Source organism: Mytilus edulis, chromosome 7 (genome assembly GCF_963676685.1).
Source record: "Mytilus edulis chromosome 7, xbMytEdul2.2, whole genome shotgun sequence".
NCBI lineage: Eukaryota > Metazoa > Mollusca > Bivalvia > Mytilida > Mytilidae > Mytilus > Mytilus edulis.
Window position 1 is genome coordinate 18,705,026 of NC_092350.1, and position 25,148 is coordinate 18,730,173.

The following is a 25,148-nucleotide window of genomic DNA, read 5'->3' on the forward strand; positions in this document are numbered from 1 at the left end:
TTGCAGCTGCTTGTGCCAGCGATTTCCGCAAGTTTATTACTGATAATTAGTGTTCAAAGATATCTGTTAGTTTGCAAGCCTCATGGACCAAGGATGACTTTACGCTGGAAGAGGATTTCCATTGGTGTTACATGCTTGTTTACTTTGACTTACTCTGCACCGGTTCTTGCAATATCTGGAATTAAAACATCATATGAAACTTTTCAGAATTATACAGTACAAATTAAAGTCTGTAAGTTTTCAACAGCAGAAACTTCAGTTCAGAATACAGCGTACTTAGGTTTCCTTCTTATGTTATCGATTATCATTATTCTGATAACCATGGGTTTGTTCGTACCAGTTTTGAAGACGATAAAACTCTCCTTTTTTGGGAAATTCAGAAGTGGGCGTAAGGCAAGTGAACATCGAAATACACCACTTAATACTGATTCGGTGTCAGCAACAGATATTGAACTGGGAAAATACGAAGGAAAAAAATCCTGAAATTCAGATCAAGAAAAAATCTAGCTCCATTTCGGGCATTCATAGATCATCTTCTTTGATAGATGATCTGGATAATAATAAACCAGTAAATACTTTCACAACCAAGGACAGTGAAAAAACAAGAATGGAAAAAGCAACAAGAAAAATAACAATTATGTTATTTGTCATCATTGCTGCTTATGTTTTATCTTATATTCCTTCTTTGATAACTTTGATTGTAATATATGCTGATGACGATCTTAATATCGGTACCGGTTCTATTTCAAGGGAATCCGCATTTGTTTTTATTTACTTTGCGCGTTTTGTGTTTCTAAACCACATTGTGAATCCTTTTATATACAGTTACTTCGATGAGAAGTTTAGAACAGAATTGAGAAAGTTATTTACATATACAACTCTATAGTAAAAAATACTATATAGTACAAAATGATAAATAAAATGTAAAGACGCAGTTAGATTGAAAAAAAATAGCCAATGTAATCAATCATAAACACGTTAACAAAATTTAAAGTTACTCAATTTCGCTGCTTAATTTGTTGGACGCATTTTGACTTATTTTGATATCATAACCAACTTTCTGTCAACGTTTACGTTAACTCTTTCTATGTTGCTTTAAGGGAATCATTTCAAACAATAAAAAATGAAGTTGGAGATATTTCTGTGAGAGGTATGTCGAGAACATTTTATTCGAGTATCCGAGTTTTGAATTTGTACTCAATGGTTCGATTTTTGGTGCGAATACTCGTCAGGAATGTTGTTGATTACTTTAAAAAGTAATTTATAAAATTACAATTAATTTGCTAATCTCATGAAATAAATAACATTACATTTACTCCTAAAAAGTGACCGACGACCTTTAATACAGTAGATTACTTTCTGTAAATCAATCATGATTACATTAGATTACAGTGTTTACTATGATGTAAAGGGTTTTTAACATAAAAAAAAAACAAAAAAAACCCACTAATTTTTGTGAAAAATTATGAAGAATGGGCAGAGTAAATGTCCTTGCACGCAATTGATCAGCTTCCACACTTTTGTATACCTTTACAAATAGTAATACATTATTTGTTTAAAGGGAAAGATAGTTGTGAACATCAAATATGCCACGGAAGAATAATAATTTGTACAAGTTAATTTCTTTTTCTCAAAAAAATTGTACAAAGAATTTTTTCGATTTATTGATGATATTGATTTCTAAATAACTATTTATTGACGATATTGAATTTAAATGGACAGAGTTATCATCTTTTTCTCATAAAATTGTACCAGTAATTTTTCGATTCATTTATGATATTTTATTGATTTTAAATGGACAGAATCACAAGACTATCTGAATGAATTTCTAAAACAATGTAACCCTTTCTACTTAAAAAAATGCCTCTGCTAAGTCAGGAATATGACAGTTGTTGTCCATTCGTTTGATGTGTTTGTGCTTTTGATTTTGCCATTTGGGACTTTCCAGTTTAAATTTCCCTCGGAATTCAGTATTTTTTGTGATTTCACAAGAAGTTAGCAATATCCTTTAACTCTTCTTTCCTCTATATAGATGATGTTCTTTCACTAAATAATTCAAAATTTGGTGACTATGTGGAACGCATCATTCCCATCAAACTAGAGATAAATGATACTACAGATACAGTTAAGTCGGCCTCATATCTTGACTTACATCTAGAAATTGACAATGAGGGTTGGTTGAAAACAAAACTTTACGACAAAAGAGATGGTGAACTTTCCATTTCTAAGTAGCAACATTCCAGCAGCACCTACATACGGGGTATATATCTCCCAATTGATACGATATTCCCGTGCTTGCATTTCCTATCATGATTTTTTTTATAGAGGGTTGCTGCTCACAAGGAAGCTATTAAACCAAGAGTTCCAAATGGTGAAGTTGAAATCATCCCTTCGTTAATTTTACGGACGCCATCACGAGTTGTTTGACCGTTATGGAATAAGCGTTTCACAAATGATATCGGAAATGTTCCTTACGTCGTAATTACAATCCCCTTCCCTTTCATGAATGTGGCCTACCGAATTAGACTATTTACTGGATTTGTTATCACATAAACAACACGACGGGTGCCACATGTGGAGCAGGATCTGCTTACCCTTCCGGAGCACCTGAGATCACCCCTAGTTTTTGGTGGGGTTCGTGTTGTTTATTCTTCAGTTTTCTATATTGTGTCATGTGTACTATTGTTTGTCTGTTTGTCTTTTTCATTTTAGCCATGGCGTTTTCAGTTTATTTTAGATTTATGAGTTTGACTGTCCCTTTGGTATCTTTCGTCCCTCTTTTATACTACGAGTTGCATCCAGAATGGAACCATTATAGCTAATCCCCATACGAAGGAATCGAAAAAAAACATCAATTTATCTCTCCTAAAATTTACTCAGATTCCAACTTAAGATGAAGAACTCAATTGAGATACTTATATTTAACACTTGTATGTAGGAGAAACAATGGAAAATTTTAATAGCCAGCTAGTAAATAACCATCGTTCATGGTGCAAAACCAACAAAAACTGTTCTCTCACAAGTTATCATCGCTCAAAGAAACAATTGATAATGCTACTTTCCAAATCAAAGAAGTCAACGCCGAGTGGGACACAACGGCGAAAATGAAAAGAGAAGACTTTTGGATCCACCAGCTCCACACTTCAGAACCTGATGATCTTAATAAAAAAGACGAGAAAAGATTCAGGAAAGATAAAGACTAATGTACACATCAGCTTCCTATTTATCCTGTAATGTTGGCAAATGGACGTTGCAAACTCCAACCAACTATGTTGTGAAGGTCATCCAAATTTTGAATTCTTTACAAGGCAACTCAACTCATTTACAATGACTTTCTTATCTACATCCGATTTCAACTGGAAAGATGCATGCTTGATGAAGCTAGTTTGTGTAACGAAAAATTGCGTGTTTTTTTTTTTATCGCATTGTAAACTATATAGTGTGTTAGGATTCATTTGTGCAATATAATTAATCTTTGTACTGACAAATCCACATTCAAATGGATTCGTATGTTATGTGTTGCTTTTTATACAGGTTAAATAATAGAATGAGGTTTAAGGAAATATCCTGAAAACAACGTATATTAAATATAAAGTAAATTTTTGGCAGCTGCCCACTGAAAAAATGAGATCAATAAAATAACGGAACATACACCTACTAATACCAACATACACAAAAAAATGTACTAGATTTTCGACTGTTCTCCTACTACTTTTACAAATCTTCTATTCGTTACATCCGTCAATCTGTAATAAGTGAAATCATTCGGAAGTTGTAATAAAAAAAATATTTTAAGAAAGGATACAAAGTTATGTAAAACAAATACACAATCGTATATTTCACCATATTTTTTATTTGACACAAACGTGATTAAGGTATGACGAATAACACTGATTATCTTCAGATTCTTTGGGAACTGAAATACTCTGACGTCGCTGTAAGCAGTACCATTCTGACAATTATCGGAGGTATTGTTGGAATTCTAGGGAATTGTTCAGTTATAATATGTTACTTCTTTCGGATTCAGGAACGAGGACAGCGTTATTTTATTCCAGTGTTGGCAGTCGTAGATTTAGTTGCGTGTATAACAAGTTCTGTGTTCTACATTATGGATAATAAGTTTTTATTGAATTATCCCTATGATCTGATGTGTCGTGTTCTGATTTTTTTGCAGCTGCTTGTGCCAGGAATATCGGCTAGTCTACTAGTCATTATTGGTGTTCAAAGATATCTGTTAGTTTGCAAACCTCACGGACCAAGGATGACATCACGCTGGAAAAGGATTGCCATTGTTGTCGTATGCTTGTTTTCTTTGGCATTATCTGCACCATTTCTTGCAATATCAGGAATTAAAACATCATCCAAAACGTTTCAAAATCATACACTACAGATGACAGTCTGTAAATTTTTCACAGCAGAAATTACAGCAAATATAAGAGCGTACATCAGCTGTCTTCTACTGCTAATTATTATCAGTATTTTGATAACCATAACTTTGTTCATATTAGTGTTGAAAAGGATAAAACTCTCTTTTCTTGGGAAATTCAGAAGTTGGCGTCAGACATTCAAACATCGAAATACACCTAGTAATACTGATTCAACAAAAGATATAGAACTCTACAATTGTAAAGGAAAACTTCACGGAATTCAGATCCAGAAAATATCTAGCTCAAATCCAAGCATTGACGTTTCCTCTTCTTTGAGTGTTGATCTTGATATTAATAAATCAGTAAATACTTTGAAGAAAGAGGACAGCGAAAGAACAAGGAAGGAAAAAGCAACAAGAAGGATAACGATTATGTTTTTTGTCATTATTGTTGCTTATGTTTTATCTTATATTCCTACTTGTATCATTTTTATTGTAGTTTATACTCTCCCTGATTTCAATTACATTTCTTTGTCAAGAGAGGCAGCATTTCTAATTATCTACCTTTCTCGTTTTGTGTTTCTAAACCATATTGTTAATCCCTTTATATACAGTTACTTCGATCAGAATTTTAGAACAGAATTGAGAAAGTTATTTGCATGTGTAAATGAATAAGGGGGATATAAAATAATAGTCTGTGTGAAGATACAGTTGGCTTAGGCAAATAATCAGTTTCTGCATATTATTTGTTACGCATGAAGATATAGATTGATATTTGGTATACAGTGTTGCCTTTACAAGTTCAAGATTAAATCTAAATTTTGTTTAGTTTGTAGGGTTATTTCGAAAGTTTATTGGACTTAGACAATTCAGGCAAATAATCAGTTTTCCACACTTATTTTTGTCATGCTTGAATATTTTGATGTGATATTAATTGTATAGTTTGACACCGTGACAAGTTATAGATCAAAGTTAATTGCTCCATTACAATAAATTACAATGAATTTTTAGTTGGTAGGGTAATTGACTTGCAAAACTCTCAGAATGCTACTTTTAGTTATTTTGTCGCTGCAAAATACTCTTTTATTGCGAGTTATAGGGTAATTATTGTGTATATTAGATGCTTTCAAAGTGTACATATCCGTCAGACATGGCTCACTTGACCTCAATCTTATTTCATGGATCAGTTATCAATGTTCAGTTTTCGTGACCAAACCCGAACATCAGATACTATTAGCAACATATTCACTATATTTGTTGTGCGGAATGACTCAAATAGTAATTGTTCATACTCACCTGTCAGTTTCACCCGAACTTGACCTCATTTTCATGTTTTATATGTCAGTGTAAATGATTTTGGTCTTGTCAGTTTCTCATATACTGCATATAAGCAAATACAATGCTGTATTTGGTGTATAGAATTAATCATCATATTTAAGTAAGATCAAGACAAGATCGATTTATTCAATATAAACATTAATAGATGAAAGAGCAGCTAACTCAGAGAAAATATTTATCTTTATAAGTTAACTCAGAGAAAAAAATACAGATACATTAAAACATGAGACTCTTAAAACAACTTATTGATATTGAAATTAGAAAGCTGTATGATATTCAAACCAATCCTTTAAACTGTTTTTCATCAAAATTAATTTAAAAAAATTCTGAAATAAACAATTTTTATTAACTCATTGTATTACACAAATATTCTAGTAGTTATCAATTTTTTGTTCACAGACTTTTTGCCTTTATACATAACATTGAACATTGTTTCTAACTTAATTTGTGACTTTTCTCAAAACCTACTGTGTTTTCTATTTCCTAACAAATTTGTGACTTTCTTCCAGTTACCTTCATATAATCATTTTTGTTTTATATATAACACATCCTCTCTATATTAAACACGATGTGGGTGTTGTTTCTTGCATATTATGGATTGATATTATTTGTTAATCAGTTAGTTAAAACGTAATATATGATTTTCATTTGCTATAAAACCAGGTTCAATCCACCATTTTCTACATTTGAAAATTCCTGTACCAAGTCAGAAGTATAACAGTTGTTGTCCATTCGTTTGATGTGTTTTGTCATTTCATTTTGCTATGAGATAAGGGACTTTCCGATTGAATTTTCTTCGGAGTTCAGTATTTTTGTGATTTTACTTTTTGTTGGTTCAATTATTAGTTATTGGAACTGGAAATTGACTTTTGGATTCCAATTTTTATAGATAATGGCTTTACTTTATGAAAGCTTTTTTTTAAAGGGGCACTTGCTACGAGATATAAACAATCTAAAGTATGATTGTTTTGGTTCAATAATCAATGAAAGTGAAATAGTGAAATACAAATTCGCTTTTAGTAGCGAGTATGTTTAAATTTTGTCGAACTAATATAAGAAACATTGCTGATGAATTATTCACTTGCAAGTGAATAATTTGACCTTATGAATCCGTATACATATGAACGTCAATTTAACCCCTGAACTAGAGATGAACAACGGATGAATTGTGCGTGCTATGTTAGTTAAAGGAAAAGAATGTCAACATTAAAAGTCGAATAAAGGTAAATCATTTGATTTACTGATACGAACCACAAACAATCCTTCTTATTTAGGTAAAAACGATGATTAACATATATTTTCAATCTATAATATGAAATTATACAGACATAATTAAGCGAGTTTGCTTTCTTTTTTATATCTCTAATAATGTTTATATTGTTTATATAACTATCGGACGTCTTCAGAGGTCAACTCGATAGTGAAATGGCGTCAAGACTAAAATACACACGTAACAAGGCTACATATTATCGAGCCCATGCCCTTTATGTTTAGTTCAGACTTTTTTTATAATTTGAATAAATGTTTAACATGGTTATAAATCAAATATGAGAATTTGAGTCAAATAGATGAACATGAAATTGACAGCTAGTGCCCATCTAATAGTATTTAAAGAAATGGTTTTATATTTGGTAGATTAATTTTACTCAAATAATTCTTTGCTAAATTTTCAGTTGTAATTCATTTGTGTTATATACAAAAGAGTAAAAAATACAACACCCCTTGAAATTTTAAAACGGAACGTCCCTTATCAAATGGCAACACCGAAAGCTCAAACACATCAAACGAATGGAAAACAACTGTCACATTCCCGACTTGGTACACGCATTTCCTTATGTAGAAAATAGTGAATTAAATCTGGTTATATAGCTAGCTTAACTTTTAACTTTTTCAATATTGTGTTTTAATCTTGATTACTATAAAAATAAACAAAATATGTCAACAAAGAAAAACAAAATGGCAAATAGACAAAACCCAAAAGCAGACATGAAAGAAAAAAACCAAAAATGACTATTGCACAGTTACACATGTTTTGGTCTTTCACCAATTTACCACAATGAGTCAGAGATTGCAAATTAGAGTTGAACCTTCAGTGGGTCTCGAACTGCTTTCAATCTAATTCTTCAATTTCGTTCATTGAATAAAAACATTATATAGGTCACTGGAATATACGTTTTTTTGAATATTTAGATGTTCATATTTCTGAAAAAGAAGATAAAAAATGTTGTGTAATAAAACATGAATGTACTTATTACAAAATAAAATAATACAAAATATGCTGATATCTTATTATACTTAAAGGCTATCTTCAGTACTTATAGTTAACAAGATCAGTATTTAACGCAGACTGATATATAACTTAAATTTCGTTACTGTTTTCAATATGAACATTGTAAGGCCAATTTCAAGAAACGACAACAACAAAAAACCATGTCAATTGGGCTTCATTTGATACGATATATGCACTTGAGTTTTTACAAGATAACATTTTTGTTCGCAATGGAGTCTCCGAATATCATCAAGTTGTCGGAATTCCGATGGGACTAACTGCGCACCACTTATTGCAGACCTGTTTCTGTATTATTATGATTGAAATCAACAAAGACCCAACAAAAAATATCTGATACATGCATTTATAGCAGTTTTTGATATTTGAATAATATTTTGGCTCTCAATAAAAACGACTTCAGTATGTACACTAAAGAGATTTATACTGATTTCCTGACTTTACATAAAGCTAAAACTTATGTTGAAGTTTGAACAATACCCTTTCCTATATCTCTAATGTCAAGCTTTATACGAACATTTACAATAAAGGAAATGATTTTTCATATCCTATTGTTAATCATTCATTTCAGGCGGTGACGTTCCCTTGTCATCATCTTATATCAACTAATTACTAAATGCTATCATCGATACAAAGACATCATTCGTATATATGAATCAACATCCAGACATTTTTATACGTTGAGGTATTTCTGCTCTTAAATAGTAATATGCTATACAAAGCACATACATGTCTTCATTCAGCACAAAATCTTACCAAACCTTTAAACAGACTTATTCAGAAGGGATATAGTTACGATACTTATGTTAGATTATGAAAGATGGCATATTTTGGAATTAATATTGACTTACTCATAGGGTTTTTGCATCGGAAATAAAAACATTTATTCTAAAACCAGTTGTTGGCAGGCTATATGTTATATTCTTCTCATATACATTGTATTTTATGATGATATGATACTAAAACCCTAACGGGAGGGCGTGTGCTTAATTTTATATCTTTATATAAAACATAATCTTTCAATCAGTTTAATTGAGGTCTGTAGCTGGCATGTTAGTAACTGCTAGTAGTCTTTTTTTTTTTTTTTGTTTTTTTTTTTTTTAACTACATAATAATTTTATTCATCAAATATTGCTGGTTACATAAACCATCAAGATTCCAAACTTCTCTTGACGTACCCTGTTACAATCCACTGACTACCCAGGGAATAATCAGCTAGTAGTCTTTTGTTAATATATTCTAACATCGGTCTTGGACTTTTTTATGCTGTGTGTAATGCCATGCTTTTTATATTATACATTGGGGAAAAGTATAAGGGGATGGTTACTATATCACAAAATGTGTTAAAACCCGCTGCGATGTTGCGCCAGTCCAAAGTTAGGAGCCTCTGGTCCTTGTTAGTCCTGTGTGTGTGTGTTTTATTTTAATGTTTCTGTGTTAAGTAGTACATCCATTTTCTTTGGACTAGTACACATTTCTGTTTAAAATTCAGTTGAAGCGCAGCGCGGATGTGAGATTTTCTCACTATGTTGAAGACCCATAGGTGGCCTCCGTCAGTTTTCTGCTCTTTGGTCTTTTTGACATATTACCAATTTCCATTCTTAACTTTATTTATTTACTTTATTGTCTGGAGATTTTCAACAAACAGCTGATGCTGCCTATTGCTCTGAAGCAGCGAATATATTTTGATCCAGCTTTTCATATTTTGATTCTTTGTTTTAACTAATTAATCTGTTGGTAGCTGGAATGAGCAGACTTAATTGTGTTTTTGTACTGTCATGACATACGCATTGTCTGTAAATTCACAAGGGGGTGTTTGTGCACACATAAGAATAGCCAAAATTGCCTTCCCTATTCGAAAATTGACCAGAGTAGTTGACTAGAGTATAGTAATATAACCATCCCTTGATTTTCATTCGACCGACAGTGAAACCCTCGCCAAAACGAGGCTATGTTTGGCTGTGAGGGAGGAAACAAATCACAGCTAGGTCCTACAAAATGGGGAACTAATAACGATGCCTCGGGTTGAGGGAGTACTACACTCTTTTCATGATAGGAACCTTACAACAACTCTTTGGAAAGTTTGGCTAGCTCAAATGATTATTTTTGTTTATCCCTATCAAACATACCCTTAGTATCAAGTGGCATTCCAATATTCAAGCCTACCATTCCGGTAAACTTCCTTTCGTTGATCATAGCTATTATTTCTATTGTTCATGTATTGTCTTCCTGAACAAGCTATTTGTCACTCGACGTAAAGCAAACAAGCAATATTTTTTTTCATAATAAAAAAAAAGTCAATGAATAAAATGAGAAGACATTTTTGACGAAGGACGATTTTACAATTCCATTTTTTTATTTTCATAATGTTTGTTCCAAATCAGATTATAGGCTATATTACAAAGTGAGTTTTCATGGATATTATCTACAGAAAAACACATATTTACATAAACATCCAAAGGATTATCTTTGGCCTGACATTTGCTAGGAGAATGCATAATAACGGAACATACACTTACTGATCCCAAGTGAAAAAAAAAACCAAACAACATGCATAGATAATCTAACAGATATCCAATCTGTAACATCCTCCGATGTATAATCAGGGGAAGAATCACGGAAAACGGAACTTAAAAAATGTTCTAGGAAGGGAAGCAATGTAATATATAAAACAGTCAAAATTGTATATTTCCCTATACTTTTATTTTGACCAAAGACGTAAATATCAGTATGGCGAATAACACTGATTATCTTCAGGTTCTTTGGAAAGTGAAATACTCCGATCTCGCTCTAAGCAGTACTATTCTTATAATCATTGGAGGTCTTGTAGGAATCCTAGGGAATTGTTCAGTTATAATATGTTACTTTCGAATTGGGAAATGTGGAGAGCGTTATTTCATTCCGGTGTTGGCAGCCGTTGACTTAGTTGCTTGTATAACAAGTTCTATTTTCTACGTTATGGATAATACATTTTTCTTCAATTATCCCTATGATTCGATGTGTCGTATTCTGACATTTTTACAGCTGCTTGTGCCAGGGACTTCGGCTAGTTTATTAATCATAATTAGTGTTCAGAGATATCTGTTAGTTTGCAAGCCTCTCGGATCAAATATGACATTACGTTGGAAAAGGATTGCCATTGGTGTAGCATGTTTGTTCACTTTTACTTGCTCCGCGCCAGTTCTTGCGATATCTGGAATTAAAACATCAAATGAAACATATCAGAATCATACAATTCAAATTACAGTCTGTAAATTTTCCACAGCAGAAACTTCAGTTCAGAATACAGTGTACTTTGGTTTTCTTCTTTTGTTAACGATTGTCAGTATTTTGGTAACCATTAGTTTGTTCATACCAGTTTTGAAGAAGATAAAACTCACCTTTCTTGGGAAATTTAGAAGTGGGCGTAAGGCAAGTAAACATCGAAATGCACCACATGCTACTGATTCAGTTTTAACAAAAGACAAAGAGCAGAAATACGAAGGAAAAACTACTGAACTTCAGATCCAGGACAAATCTAGTTCCAATCAAAGTATAAATACATCTTCTACTATGAAAGGTGATATGTATATCAATAAACCAGTAAATACGTTCACAACCGAGGACAGTGAACGAACAAGAAAGGAAAAGGCAACAAGAAAAATAACAGTAATGTTTTTTGTCATCATTGTTGCTTATGTTTCATCTTATATTCCTTCGTTAATTATTTTAATTCTAGTATATGCTGTTGATGATCTCCAAAATTTTATTTCTGTATCCAAAGATGCAGCGTTTGTTAGTACTTATCTTGCGCGTTTTGTGTTTCTTAACCATATTGTCAATCCCTTTATATACAGTTACTTCGATCCGTTGTTCAGAACAGAATTGAGAAAGTTACTTACGCAGGCAAATAAATACTGGATGGTACAGAATGATAAATAAAAAGTTAAGCCATAGTTGGATTGAGAAAATGAGCAAATATATTTAATATAAAACACGTTAACTGGATTTCAAAAGACTCAATTTAACTGCCTATTTTTGATTGGTTATAATACAATAACCTTACTGTCAGTGTTAAAAGTAAGCTTTGTTTATTTGGCTATAAAAGGAGCCTTACACACAATAAAAACTTAGATTGAGATATTGCCTAGAGAGATGAAACTAAAACGTTTTATTCGATTATCCATATATGCAATTTGCAATCAAGTGTCCGGTCTTCAGAACGAATACTCGTAAGGAATATTTATTTAAAGCAAATGATCAAATTACGATTACTTTCCTAATTTATTGTAGCCAATAACATAACAATTACTTCTTAATTCAAATGTAATCTTTTTCATCTGATAGATTTTTACAAAAGTAATCATTATTCCATCGATGGCAATGTATATTGTGGTAGGTGAGGTTTTCTTAAACATAAGCAAAGGTGAAGAAACATTTTTGGTGAAAAATTATGTCTAGAATATCTTTAATATATGAATACATTATATATTATTAAGAACTTAGATTAGAAGCATTGTAATATCTGTATTGTTTGATTCAAATGAATTAAGTGACTATTTAATGATCCAATAGCTTTCTATTCTGTATTCACCATGTACATGATTGTATGAAATTTTTTTTATAAATGATTGGATATTGAAAAAACATATATAGTCCGTTTCTGTGTGTGTTACATTTTAATGTTGTGTCGTTGTTCTCCTCTTATATTTAATGCGTTTCCCTCAGTTTTAGTTTGTTACCCAGATTTTGTTTTTTTGTCCATAGATTTACGAGTTTTGAACAGCGGTATACTACTGTTGCCTTTATATATATAAGGGTATCATTTTGGGAACTCTGTTCAAAGTAGTTTTTCTAGTATCCATGTTAATGATATTATTTTCAATTGTGATAGAAGTAAGTAAGTGTCTTTTCTGAATTGCATTTATGTCTATGTCCATCTAATAATCATACATGAACAAGTGTTTCTCGCAAACGTTTATCAAAATGTCTAAAAATATATAACAAATATAGCGAAAACGTGTTATTTCGAGACTCGTTAGCAGAATTTATTGTATGATTAGACACGACATATGAATATACGGTATACAGACTAACACCACTACGTAGGATCGTAGCCGTCAGGAGCAAAAAAGGAGGACAAAAATATGTAATTGAATAGTTAATTAGCAAAAATTTTTAAAAATGAACATGGGAGGAAAGAGGATACTGACTAACTTCTATACTTTTGTCCTTTTTTACAATTTCAAATGTGACGTCACTTTGCGTTGAGGCCTTGACTAATTCGGGTGTTTCTATTTTTTGTGTTGGATTTTGTCGGTTTATGTAATGTATCCGGTTGCTTTCTGTAATTAGTTAATACTTCAGTTTTATCATGTATATCTTTTATATAGTCATTTTTAAAATTTACTGTTTGCAAAAGTATAAATTATTCTAAATAATAGGGATGTTCCGGTCCCAAACAGAAAACCTTGGCCGTTTTTGGCACAACTTTTTTGAACTGTACCTGGGCGTCACTCGTAGGTCTTGTGTGGACGAAACGCACTTTTTGCGTATTAAATTTTAAACCTGGTGCCTTTTGTTAGCTATCATTCGTGTGTTTCTTTGTCAAATATGTTCTTCTATTTATTTGTATTGTAGTCCTGGTATGTTGTGTTGTCATTTTAATGTTATATTTGACATGGACATTAAAGCGGGAGATTTGTCATGCCACAAAACCAGGTAAAACCCACCTATTTTTTCTTTAAAAAATGTCCTGTACAAGTCAGGAATATGGTCATTGCTATATAATAGATCGTTTCTGTGTGTGTTACATTTTAACGTTGTGTTTTCTTTTGTGTCGTTTGTTTCCTCTTATATTTGAGTGTGAATTCACATTATTATAAGACGTGTCACGGTACTTTTCTATCCCAAATTCATGTATTTAGTTTTCATGTTATATTTGTTATTCTCATCGGATTTTGTCTAATGCTTAGTTCGTTTCTGTGTGTGCTACATTTTAATGTTGTGTCGTCATTATCCTCTTATATGTTATGCGTTTCCCTCGGTTTTGGTTTGTGACCCGGATTTGTTTTTTTCTATCGATTTATGAGTTTTGAACATCGGTATACTACTGTTGCCTTTATTGGACTTTATATTTGTTTGATTTACAGTAGTGTTCGTTATATCACCACCCCCTACACCCAACCCAATACACAAACATACACGTTTCAGTGTACTCCTATTCAAGTGCTATATTTCAATAGAGTAGACATGATCAGTTTGAGATTTGATATTTTAGCGGATCCAGTAAACGGATATTGAAGACTACCCAAGCCAAAATTGAAGATTTCAACTCTTCTTAGTCCCGTTATTCCTATACGAATGCAAGCTCAAAGTTTGTGCAATACTAGTAATTTTTTTTACAATTCATTTCAAAATTAAATGTTTGAAATTCCAATAATTCAACAACGTTATCAATGACACCGATTTTAAAACTTCACATTTTTATTAATTTTTTAACATTTTTTATACTGATTTATTTATTTTACTCTTGGAATTGGACACATGCCAAGTTAAAAATAATAAGAAAAAAACAGAAAAAGAAGTAAAAGAAAATAAACAGAAATAGAAAATGATGCCTCCGAGGTGATATGTTGTAGGACTATGACGCTGATCTGATATTAAATTAGTTTTATACGCTAAGAATTGTATAAACAAAATGGGCCTTTGTATCCATCATAATTTTCTGAAACAAAGATATGAAACACATAAACGTATTGATCTTTTAAGTACTGTTTCCTGAAGGTTATAAACTTCTACAAAAAATAGCTGATATGAATGAAACAAGGAAGGAAACCACTATTGCCATTCACTTATTTTCAGTTTCCCGATCACTTTCATCTTCATTATAAAAAAATTGTATAGTTCAGATAAAAGTGCGTGGACATTTTTGAATATTGAGTTTGTTTCGTTGGTTATGTGTTGAAGATCTAAATATTCCGAATAACAAATATCATTCATCAGTATGATTCTGATGTTAAATGAATCATATCAATCTATTCCTGCAACTGTAACAATCTTGAGTTTTATATATTTAAAACCGAACACAAAAACGCTTGTACGTTTCTAAAATTTAAAATATGACATAGGTTATACAGCAGAGACTGGATAGATTGCTTCTAATAAAAATAGAAATGAAGTAATATCACGGAAAACACCATATTATGCAATGTTAATTGCAAATCTACAACATAAAATGCTGTGTATCTTTTACAGTGCAAATGTGGTAAACAGTGTGTTGACAAGCCAGAACATCCATTTCACAAACGAATAAACGACCATTGTAGCGACTATGATTGGAAGCTAGACCTTCTTCTCAGTCGACATGTGAGATTCCCTGGCCACACTAAGGCAGATCGTAATCGACTGACCATTACCATCATAGACCACAACACTGTTTTGTCTTGGGAGGTAATTGAAAACTTTGGCACCAAATGAGATAAATGAAAAGGTGCAATCCTCATTAGCGCAGTGCTTTTCATTTGGGTTATATCACATATTACTACGCTGTGTCTGTTGTTTTTTCTTAACCTTTGTCAACTCTAAAATTATTGAGTAATGTCACTTTAAATCGCAGGGTTCTATTCTTTTGGGATTCAAAATGTAATTGCTTGATCAAATATAACCATACAGTATATAAATTTTCAATGTATATCACCTCAGCAAAGGTGTGTTTTATAGGAAAAACGAAAATACTATTTTTCTTTAAACTTGTTTATTGTTTTTGTAGTAAATTCAAAAGGCACTTTACAGGGTATTGTTTAATTTCTAAAGGATGATATACAATTTATTACCCTCTGACACGGTGTGCTCTTTTTAATTGATTGTGCCTCAAGCAGGAGGTATAATTTTTTGTTTACCCCTGATATATTTTCAATTATTTCTGTACATTTGTTTTTATCCCTTTCAGATATACATTTACTAATATATAAATAAGCCAAATTATAATACGAATATATTTATTTCTGGTATAAGGTTAAACAACTTCAGTAATTTTGTTGGCTGGTGTTATGTCAGTTCAAAAGATATTTATATAACTATTGTATCTTAGCATGAAACCTATACAGTTTTCTTTAAGAATTTTGGTTCATTTAGCTTTGTTAAAAAAAAACCCCATGGCAAACAAGAATCAAATTATTAAAGTTTTATTTTTCAGTACAGGTGTATTTTTCAGATAAAAGAAAATTTCTTTGTTTCCCCAATTTTCTGACTCTAAAATTAGATAATTATGTCAATATGTCAAAATCTGTAAATATATCTTTACTTTATTGCAGGTGTTATCATGTCAGTAAAAAAGATAGTTATATAAAAAGTTAAAATTGAAAAAGTAGAGATTATTTGGTCAAGCCTGGTTTAGACTGCTCGAGTATGTGTCAGATTTTGGTCAAATCTAATTCTTTTTTTTTTCTCACTCAATTGATTCTTTATTGCACATATTGCTGTTTAACAATTACACTTGGTGTACAGCATTTCATGAAGTTTCCCTGTTAAATTACCACTGGAATACCGAGGGATAATATTCAGTAAAATTAACTAATAAAATACATCAAGTCTAATTCATACATTTGGTCGAGTATGGTTCAGACTGAAACAAAAATATGTTAAGAACCGGTCGAGTACAGGTCAAGGATGGGCTTAGACTGTTCCAGACCTGTTCAGTAAAAGAACAGACTTTTCTCAATGCCAAAGATAGGGTAAAGTACAAATCAGTACAGTAAAGTCCAGTATGGTTAAGATTGGAATCGAGTAATACCGATTAAAATTCAGTCCAATTCAGAATGATTGAATACGAATCAATATAGTAGAGTACATATATAGGCCATTTCATAATTTTACTGGTTTGTATTGTTTGTTCAGAAGAGGTGAGATTGATGGCAAAAAAATGTAAACTTAGTTTAGTGTATCATGGATCTACAAAGTAATCCCAACGAAATAAATTTATTCATTAATCTAAGCTATTTTAAGCCCTGCAGTCGACAGAGTAATGATTGCCACAAGATTTTAGCCTATTCAATAATTCAGTCAATGAAAAAATATTTCCCACGATCAGTTTTAAGGGTTTTCATATCACGTATACAACAATAAACTAGAGTATTTTAGTAGGTGGTTTTATATTACGCACTATATAAGAGTTTTAAGCACTGCAATTGACAGAACAATGATAGCTACAAGATTTGAGCCTTTTCAATAATTCGAAAATGGAAAAATAATCAGTTGTAATGGGTTTTATATCACGTATATAACAATTAACTACAGTACTTTTACGGCTCTTCACTTTACCAGGAAATTTAAACAATAGAATTTGTTGAATTTTAACACAATCATTTTAGTTTTTTTATATGTTCAAAACAAATGAGAAACATATTGCTTTAATAAAGTTTGTCTTATAAAGTCTATGTATGATTTTTTTATGATGTTACCAGATGCACTGCATGTATATGAAATGGTAAGTGATCGCAAAACTCAATCAGACTAAAAAATGGAAATATATTATTTTCAATAAGTAGTTTACCAGAACATGTGTTAACGCAGAAATTTAGTCATAGTTCAAATTTAGTCAACAGACTGTCGGCATTCCAATGTGTACAAATTGTGCCCTCTTCTTGCCGACTTGTTTCTTTATTATGAGGGTCGGTTGAAAACAAAACTTTACGACAAAAAAGATGATTTCAGCTTTTTAATTGTGAACTTTCTAAGTAGCAGCAGCACCTGCATACGGGGTATATATCTCCTAATTGATACGATATTCCCGTGCTTGCATTACCTATTGTGATTTTCTTGATAGAGGGTTGCTGCTCACAAGGAAGCTATTTAACCAAAAGTTCCAAATGGTGAAGTTGAAATAATTCCTTCGTAAATTTTACGGACGCCATCACGAGTTGGTTGACCGTTATAGAATAACCGTTTCACAAACGATATCGGATACGTTCCTTTCGTTGTAACTACAATCCCCTTCCCTTTCATGAATGTAACCTCCCGAATTATACTATTTACCGGATTTGTTATCACATAAGCAACACGACGGGTGCCACATGTGAAGCAGGATCTGCTTACCCTTCCGGAGCACCTGAGATCACCCCTAGTTTATTTATGGGGTTCGTGTTGCTTATTCTTTAGTTTTCTATGTTGTGTCATGTGTACTATTGTTTGTCTGTTTGTCTTTTTTTTCATTTTTAGCCATGGCGTTGTCAGTTTATTTTCGATTTATAAGTTTGACTGTCCCTATGGTATAGTTCGTCCCTCTTTTTTCAGTAGTGAAGTATACAACTGCACCATGTGGACTGAAAAGACGAACCAATTCAAATCTTAGGCTATTGTACTACTTAAAGAAGTAATTGCATACACAGATTTGGGATTTCCTTTACATGAGGGACCAATCAGAAGATCCAATTTGGGTTTCCTTTTTTTATTTCATTCAATCAAAATTGGGAAAAATTTGTTGTATGTGAACAAAAATATATTGAGGTATTAATGGTAAAGATAGGTGCGGACAAGGCTCTAATTCAAGGAATTTCATTTATCTCTTGAAATGTGCCTACAAGTCTTGCCTTTCATTATGACAATAAATGGGGAATTAAGTGGAAAACGGTATACTAATTAAGGACCAGCTACTGATACTACAAATTTCATTACCTAATCCTCGAGATGATTTAAGATTTTGTTTTTAGCAGTCAGGTTTTTTTTTAAAGTTTGGAATGTTTTATAATATCTTTCCACTGTTCTGAATTATCTACACTAAGTCCTATAAATTCTTACATTATTTCAGCATTGTCTCTTATTTGCTTTGCATTCGAAAAGTTGAGACCTGTAAGTTCGACGTCTTTTGAGAAAACATGCTGTTGTTGTTGCCCCTAATCATTAAATGACCATCGATAGTTGTCTCATTGGCAATCATTACATATCATATCTTTGGGGTGTTTTTTTTTTATCAAATTAACTTTTGTTGTCTTTTTGGTTGAGAGAAAAGATTAGTACATGGCTTGTTCTTGAAAAAAACTGAAAAATTGGATTCAAAAGGGTGTATATGTCGTCGGCAATAAGTGAAATTAGTCATTCGCATAGAGAGTAAGTCTATCGTCTAAGTAGTGTTAGAAATTAGTCTAAAATCATGAATAATGTGTGCAGGCATTAAGCTTAATGCCTAAAATATAAATACTAGTATGAGTAAATAAAAATAAATTTATTACATAATAATTATGAAAGCTGAAATTTAAAATATCATCCAACGGAAATAAAATATCTCCATTTGATCTCTCAATTCTACCCTGTGATTGGTGATGTTTCAGCTTCCCATGAATGGTAACACGTTCTGGCCACAATAATTATAACTCGGATAAGACCTAAGCTGTGAAACCCCGACCATTGTTAATTTGCAGTATATGGGGCGCATGAAATATTGTGAACATACCAATTAGACTACAAGCCACCTTTGAGTCACATTTTGTCGTAAGAACTTTCATTTTACAAAATTTTGAAGATGATCTTGGAACACCATAAGAAGTTGGTAGTTTCCATCTAGGTTTGATTAAAAATCCATCAAACAAATTTGTCCTTTACTGTTAAAGTCGTTAGATAAAATAGACCACACTACTACCCCCTTCCCTATATATTTTTTTTCGTATTACAGTTTTCACAAAGTAAAAGAAATAGTTCATTAGCGTCATGGGAAATATTAGCATATCCATTATTCAGTGTTTAAGCGTGCGGTTTCTTTATGTTCCTTTATCATACAGTTTCTCTGGGCAGACATAGATTTTTAAATTTTCCTCATCATTTTCGTTGACTTAAGTTATCAACCTCTCAAAACCTCCAATGGTAAAAAATGTCATATTTTTTTTAATTGTTGTAATCGTTTGTTGCATTCTTTTCTGATGATTCCAAAAGTTTAATCTTTGCCAAAAGATCATGGTACATTTCTCTAGGGTATATGTTCCTTTTATTCCCTGAATTTAGACTGAAAAGATTTATGAAATTTGTTCTCAATAGACATGTACCCATTTAATGCTATAAATCCAGATAAAGAAGTAAATAAGACATTATGGATTAGGGGAATGTAACAAATTTTTAACAAGAAAATATATTTATCCAATACAAAAATTGGAAAAATGGTGTGAGCAAAAAATTAGATTTTAAGTTTGTCTACTTTTGACCAGTTCAAACCAGCTCGACTAATGAAGTGTAAAAAAAAATAATATTATAATTATTATATAGAATTTCGTAAAACCACAAAATGTATGAGTTCATTATGTTTGAATACGAAAAATACTAAAATTTGAAGATCTATCAAATGAATCTATATAAATATTAGGTTTACAATTAAGAAAATACTCAATATTAAGAATAAATCACCGAATATGTATAAATTCCAGAGTTCACTTATTTCCTTAAATCATGTTCGGCAATAAGTTGAATAATCATCATCAGATTTCAGGAAATAAGGTTAATGTCTGAAATTTTCAGCTAATAACTTAATGCCTAGGCGTTAGCTTACTGCTTAGGATTTAAGCTTAATTCATAATTTCACTTATTGCTAACATATATAATCAAAGAGCAGATTGCTCTGAGGGATACGATTGCCATTGTTTTCATTGATACATGTATTAGTATTATTTTCAAAAATAATTCAACTGCACGTGTAAAATGCTCGTAAAATGTTATTTACGTAATCTGAATAGTTATTCAACTTTAACAGCAGTCACTGAGAGTGAGAAAAGGTGTTTCACTTCGTACCTTATCACCTATTTTCTTACGTGGTGGAACCCCATTCCTAACTCTTAGAATATTTAATTTCCTTTGGGTCAGTGGGCATGACTCCTTTCCGTACACATTCCTCTGTTATTAATTGCGATCGGTTTTAATATAATACGACGTCTATCGACAGAACGAGTTAATTTTTCTCGACGTATCGTCGTTGGACGAAAGTTACTTACGGAAGGGAGAAAACTCGAAGCGATAATAAGGAAGACTCCTCTTTGGCTGAAGGGGTGTTCTAGTTACACCTTTACGTTGTAGACTACATTTATTTTAATTTAAATGATGCATATGATTTTAAATTATGCAACAACAATAACCCTCAATAGCAGACAGACATAGAAAAGATCTCGTGAGTTTCAAATTAATCAATGGAGTAGGGAATCCAGAGCAACCATTCAATCTGATACCCCTTCAAATAAGAAAACTATACGCATGCGCATACTTACGTAAACAAACCCTAGACTTGGGGTTTGTAGCAAGGACGTATATTAAATGTTAATTAAACGACCTCAATTTCTTTATGGAAGTACAGTATCAAATATCAGCTTCATAACGGTGACATATAAGAAAACTCCAATTCAGTTCTTATGACAGAAATAGATTTATCGATCTGAATTCAGAGAATTCTCGCATGTTATCAAACTGGAGAATTCCCTCTGACGTGTTTCTAAATTTATAAAAACACTACATATAAATACTGCTTAATTCTGATTTTCCGTGTTGTTAAAAACACGCATCCAAGTCAAGGGAAATATCGAAACATGAAGATTATGAGAAGAACATTATAGGACAGTTGTTTAAATTCAATCCTTTTGTTTTTTATACCATTTAAAGCAAGACAATCTCAAGAATCTGAGATGTTCCTTGATGTTTAGAATAAAACGGTTGACGTGAGGACATGGCCCTGAGTCAATGGTATATTATCTACTGCAAATGCAACAAGCGATCAAAAAAGGAAGACCCATGGGAATGCAAAATATGCCAAAAGATATATAAAAATGAAGACGCTAAACTCCTTGAATGTCAAAGATGTAAAGAACATTTTTGCATAAAATGCTTAAATAAATCAAAAATTGAATATGAAATATTAAGCAACTCAGACACAATGTGGTTCTGCGCCCCATGTAGACAAGTAGTTGAAGAACACATAGTTACTGATCTGAAAATCGAAGAGAGATGCCGAGAGATCATGGACAACTATGAGCAAAGAATAAATGATATAGAAAAGAAATGTGATAAAGAAGAAGTAAGAGATATAGTAAGCCAGGAGATTATAAAACACAAATGTGACGAGGAAAGAGTAAGAGAAATAGCTAAAGAAGAAGCATTAAATGGAGGGGCAGTAGCTAATGTTGTATCCGAGGATATTGAAGGTGGAGTGCTACCAAATCAAGGAACAGTAACCACAGTACTAGAGGAAATAAATGAGAGAAAAACAAGGGAAAATAATCTGATCATATTTGGGATAACATAAAATGAGTCGGAAAATAAACAAGAAAGAATAGAACATGATGTAGAGAATATAGTCCAACTCTTTAAAGATGCCAAGATAACATTGGATATTGAAAACATCAGAAAAACACAAAGACTAGGGAAATATGATAAAGAAAAAACAAACAGACCTCTATTAGTCCATTTGCATAGACTCAAAACTAACCCTATTTAGAAACATGCATTATATCAGATCATATCCCAAATACCAAAAAGTAAATGTAAGCAATGACCTTACAAAAAGTGAGAGAGAAGAAGAAAAGAGACTGTGGGCTGAAGCAAAACAAACTTCAAGAAAACAACTCGGGGGACTTCCTGTTCAAAGTGCGGGGACCGCCATGGGCGAGGAAAGTAGTAAAACTAAAAAGGTGAAAAGAGAGACAAAAAATGTAAATATAAATGTACAAAAGAAGGGAAAGGTTTTTAACGGCAATGTAAATAACTTTACAGTTCTACCGAAATTGAACTGTTTTTATACTTATGCAGATCAGCTATTCAACAAAATGTCAGAATTGATCGTTCGTACAAGAGACAACAAACCAAATATCATTGGTATAACAGAAGTAAAACCGAAAGCTAATAGATATAAACCATCAACAGCGGAATATTCAATACCAGAGGTAGGAAATTACAAAATGTTTGAGAAAAACATAAAGTCAGATGAAGGAAGAGGCCTTTTAATGTATGTAGACTCCAACCTAGAAGCTACAGAAATTACAATGAAGACAGAGTTTCAGGAAAATTTATTTATAAAAGTAAAACTTAATCAAAATGACAAACTCCTTGTGGGTCTGATATATAGAACCCCATCCAACAGTTCCAAGGAATACAATGATAAGCTAGTAAACCTAATGTCAGAGGCAACAGATATGGGGTACTCACACATACTCATTATGGGAGATTTTAATTATCCTGAAATAAACTGGGAAACATGGAACACAAAGGGGGATAGACCAAACAGCACTGAAAATAAATTTCTGGAAGCACTACAAGATAATTTTCTGTACCAACACACAACAAAACCAACACGATGGAGAGGAGCTGACACACCCCATACACTTGATTTACTAATCACAAATGAAGAAGAGATGATTTCAAACCTAGAATATATGAGCCCGCTTGGAAAAAGTGACCACTGCGTCCTATCCTTTGATTTTAACTGTTATGTAAATATAAAAAGAGCACCGAAAATAGCTAATCTGTACAATCATGGAAATTACAAAGAATTTATTCAAGAGCTGAATAAAATAGACTGGCATAATAAGCTTAATGCGGAAAATTCCATTGATAAAAATTGGAATTATTTTTTAACCATTTTAAAAGAATTAGAGAGCAGATTTGTACCAACAAAAACTATGACACAAATAGGAAAAAAGAGAAATGTATTTCCAATAGATAAAAAGACGAGAGAGTTAATTAGAAGGAAAAATATTCTATCCAAAAAAATTATAACTAAACAAGATCCAGAAACAAGAGCTGAATACAATAAAGTCAGAAACCAGGCCAAAACATCAGTCAATAAACAAAAGAAATTATTCGAAAAAAGATTATCTGAAAATGCCAAAAGAAACCCAAAGGCTATATGGAGCTACATAAAATCCAAATCAAAGACCAGGGAAGGTATAGGGGACCTACATGTAGAAACAGAAGATGTAAAATCCGAAAAAAACAGATGACAATAAACAAAAGGCTGAGATACTATCAGAATATTTTACAAGCGTATTCACTAATGAACCACAAGGCAATATTCCAGAGCCTAAGCATATTCCATTAGATAAAAAAATAGAGGAATTAAATATTGGCACTGATTTGGTTTTGAAACACCTACAGAAAATAAAAACGGATAAATCACCCGGCCCTGATAATTTACACCCAAGACTGTTGTTTGAAGTCAAAGAAGGTATAGCTGAACCACTTGGCATCATTTTTAGCCAAACTTTAACACAAAAAGTAGTTCCAAAGGATTGGAAAAGCGCCCTAGTGAGTGCAATATTCAAAAAAGGGAAAAAATTACAAGCTAAAAATTATAGACCAGTAAGTCTCACATCAGTCGTCTGTAAAATAATGGAGAAAATAATAAGAGAACATATAATTAATTACATGAAAGAAAATAAACTATTTTCAAACAAACAATACGGATTTATCTCTGGGAGATCGACATCACTACAACTATTAGAGGTAATAGATAAATGGACAGAAGCTATAGACAATGGCTATGAGATTGCCTGCATATATACAGACTTCATGAAAGCCTTTGATACAGTACCCCACAGACGACTCGTTAAGAAAATCGAAAATTTTGGGATAACTAGTCCATTCCTAGAGTGGATTACAGATTTTCTATCGTAAAGAAAACAACGAGTTTCAGTTAATGGGGAAACATCAGAGTGGAAAGATGTAACATCAGGAATTCCACAAGGCTCAGTATTAGGTCCCCTGTTATTTGTTCTATACATAAATGATTTGCCAGATTGCGTGACATCAGATGCCTACTTATTTGCGGATGACACAAAAATCTTTAGAATTATTGAAAGCAAAACAGATCAAACAATATTGCAAGATGATCTAAAAAATCTCGAGAAATGGAGTGATACATGGCTGTTGAAGTTCCATCCAGAAAAATGCAAACACATAAATATAAGTAGAGGGGTAAGAGAAGAAAAGACAAGTTACAAACTATTAGGTCATGATATAAGTAAATGTCAAGAAGAGAAAGATATTGGAGTAGTAATTGATGAAGATCTAACCTTTGAAAGACACATATGCGAAAAAGTGAACAAAGTTAATTCAACTTTTGCCGCAATTAGAAGGACATTTAAAAACTTAAACGAAAAAATCTTCATACCTCTATACAAAACATTAGTGCGAACACACTAAGACTATGCTAGCTCT

General features: G+C 32.1%; 3 protein-coding genes across 3 annotated transcripts; all 3 read left to right on the forward strand.

Moving 5' to 3' along the window:
- Positions 1-3,836: 3,836 nt before the first annotated feature.
- On the forward strand, positions 3,837-7,980 carry LOC139480912 (neuropeptide Y receptor type 1-like). Its single transcript, XM_071263857.1, has one exon. It carries the CDS (start codon positions 3,878-3,880, stop codon positions 5,039-5,041), a length of 1,164 nt encoding a protein of 387 aa, XP_071119958.1. The 5' UTR covers positions 3,837-3,877; the 3' UTR covers positions 5,042-7,980.
- A 2,741-nt stretch (positions 7,981-10,721) lies between these two features.
- Positions 10,722-16,303, forward strand: LOC139483003 (cephalotocin receptor 1-like). The gene is made up of 3 exons (XM_071267033.1): positions 10,722-11,639; positions 15,228-15,422; positions 16,286-16,303. The coding sequence occupies exons 1-3, from the start codon at positions 10,722-10,724 to the stop codon at positions 16,301-16,303; spliced, it is 1,131 nt and encodes a 376-aa protein (XP_071123134.1).
- A 6,132-nt stretch (positions 16,304-22,435) lies between these two features.
- LOC139483004 (uncharacterized) lies at positions 22,436-23,932 on the forward strand. The gene has a single exon (XM_071267034.1). The coding sequence runs from the start codon at positions 22,436-22,438 to the stop codon at positions 23,930-23,932; it is 1,497 nt and encodes a 498-aa protein (XP_071123135.1).
- The last annotated feature ends 1,216 nt before the right edge of the window (positions 23,933-25,148 follow it).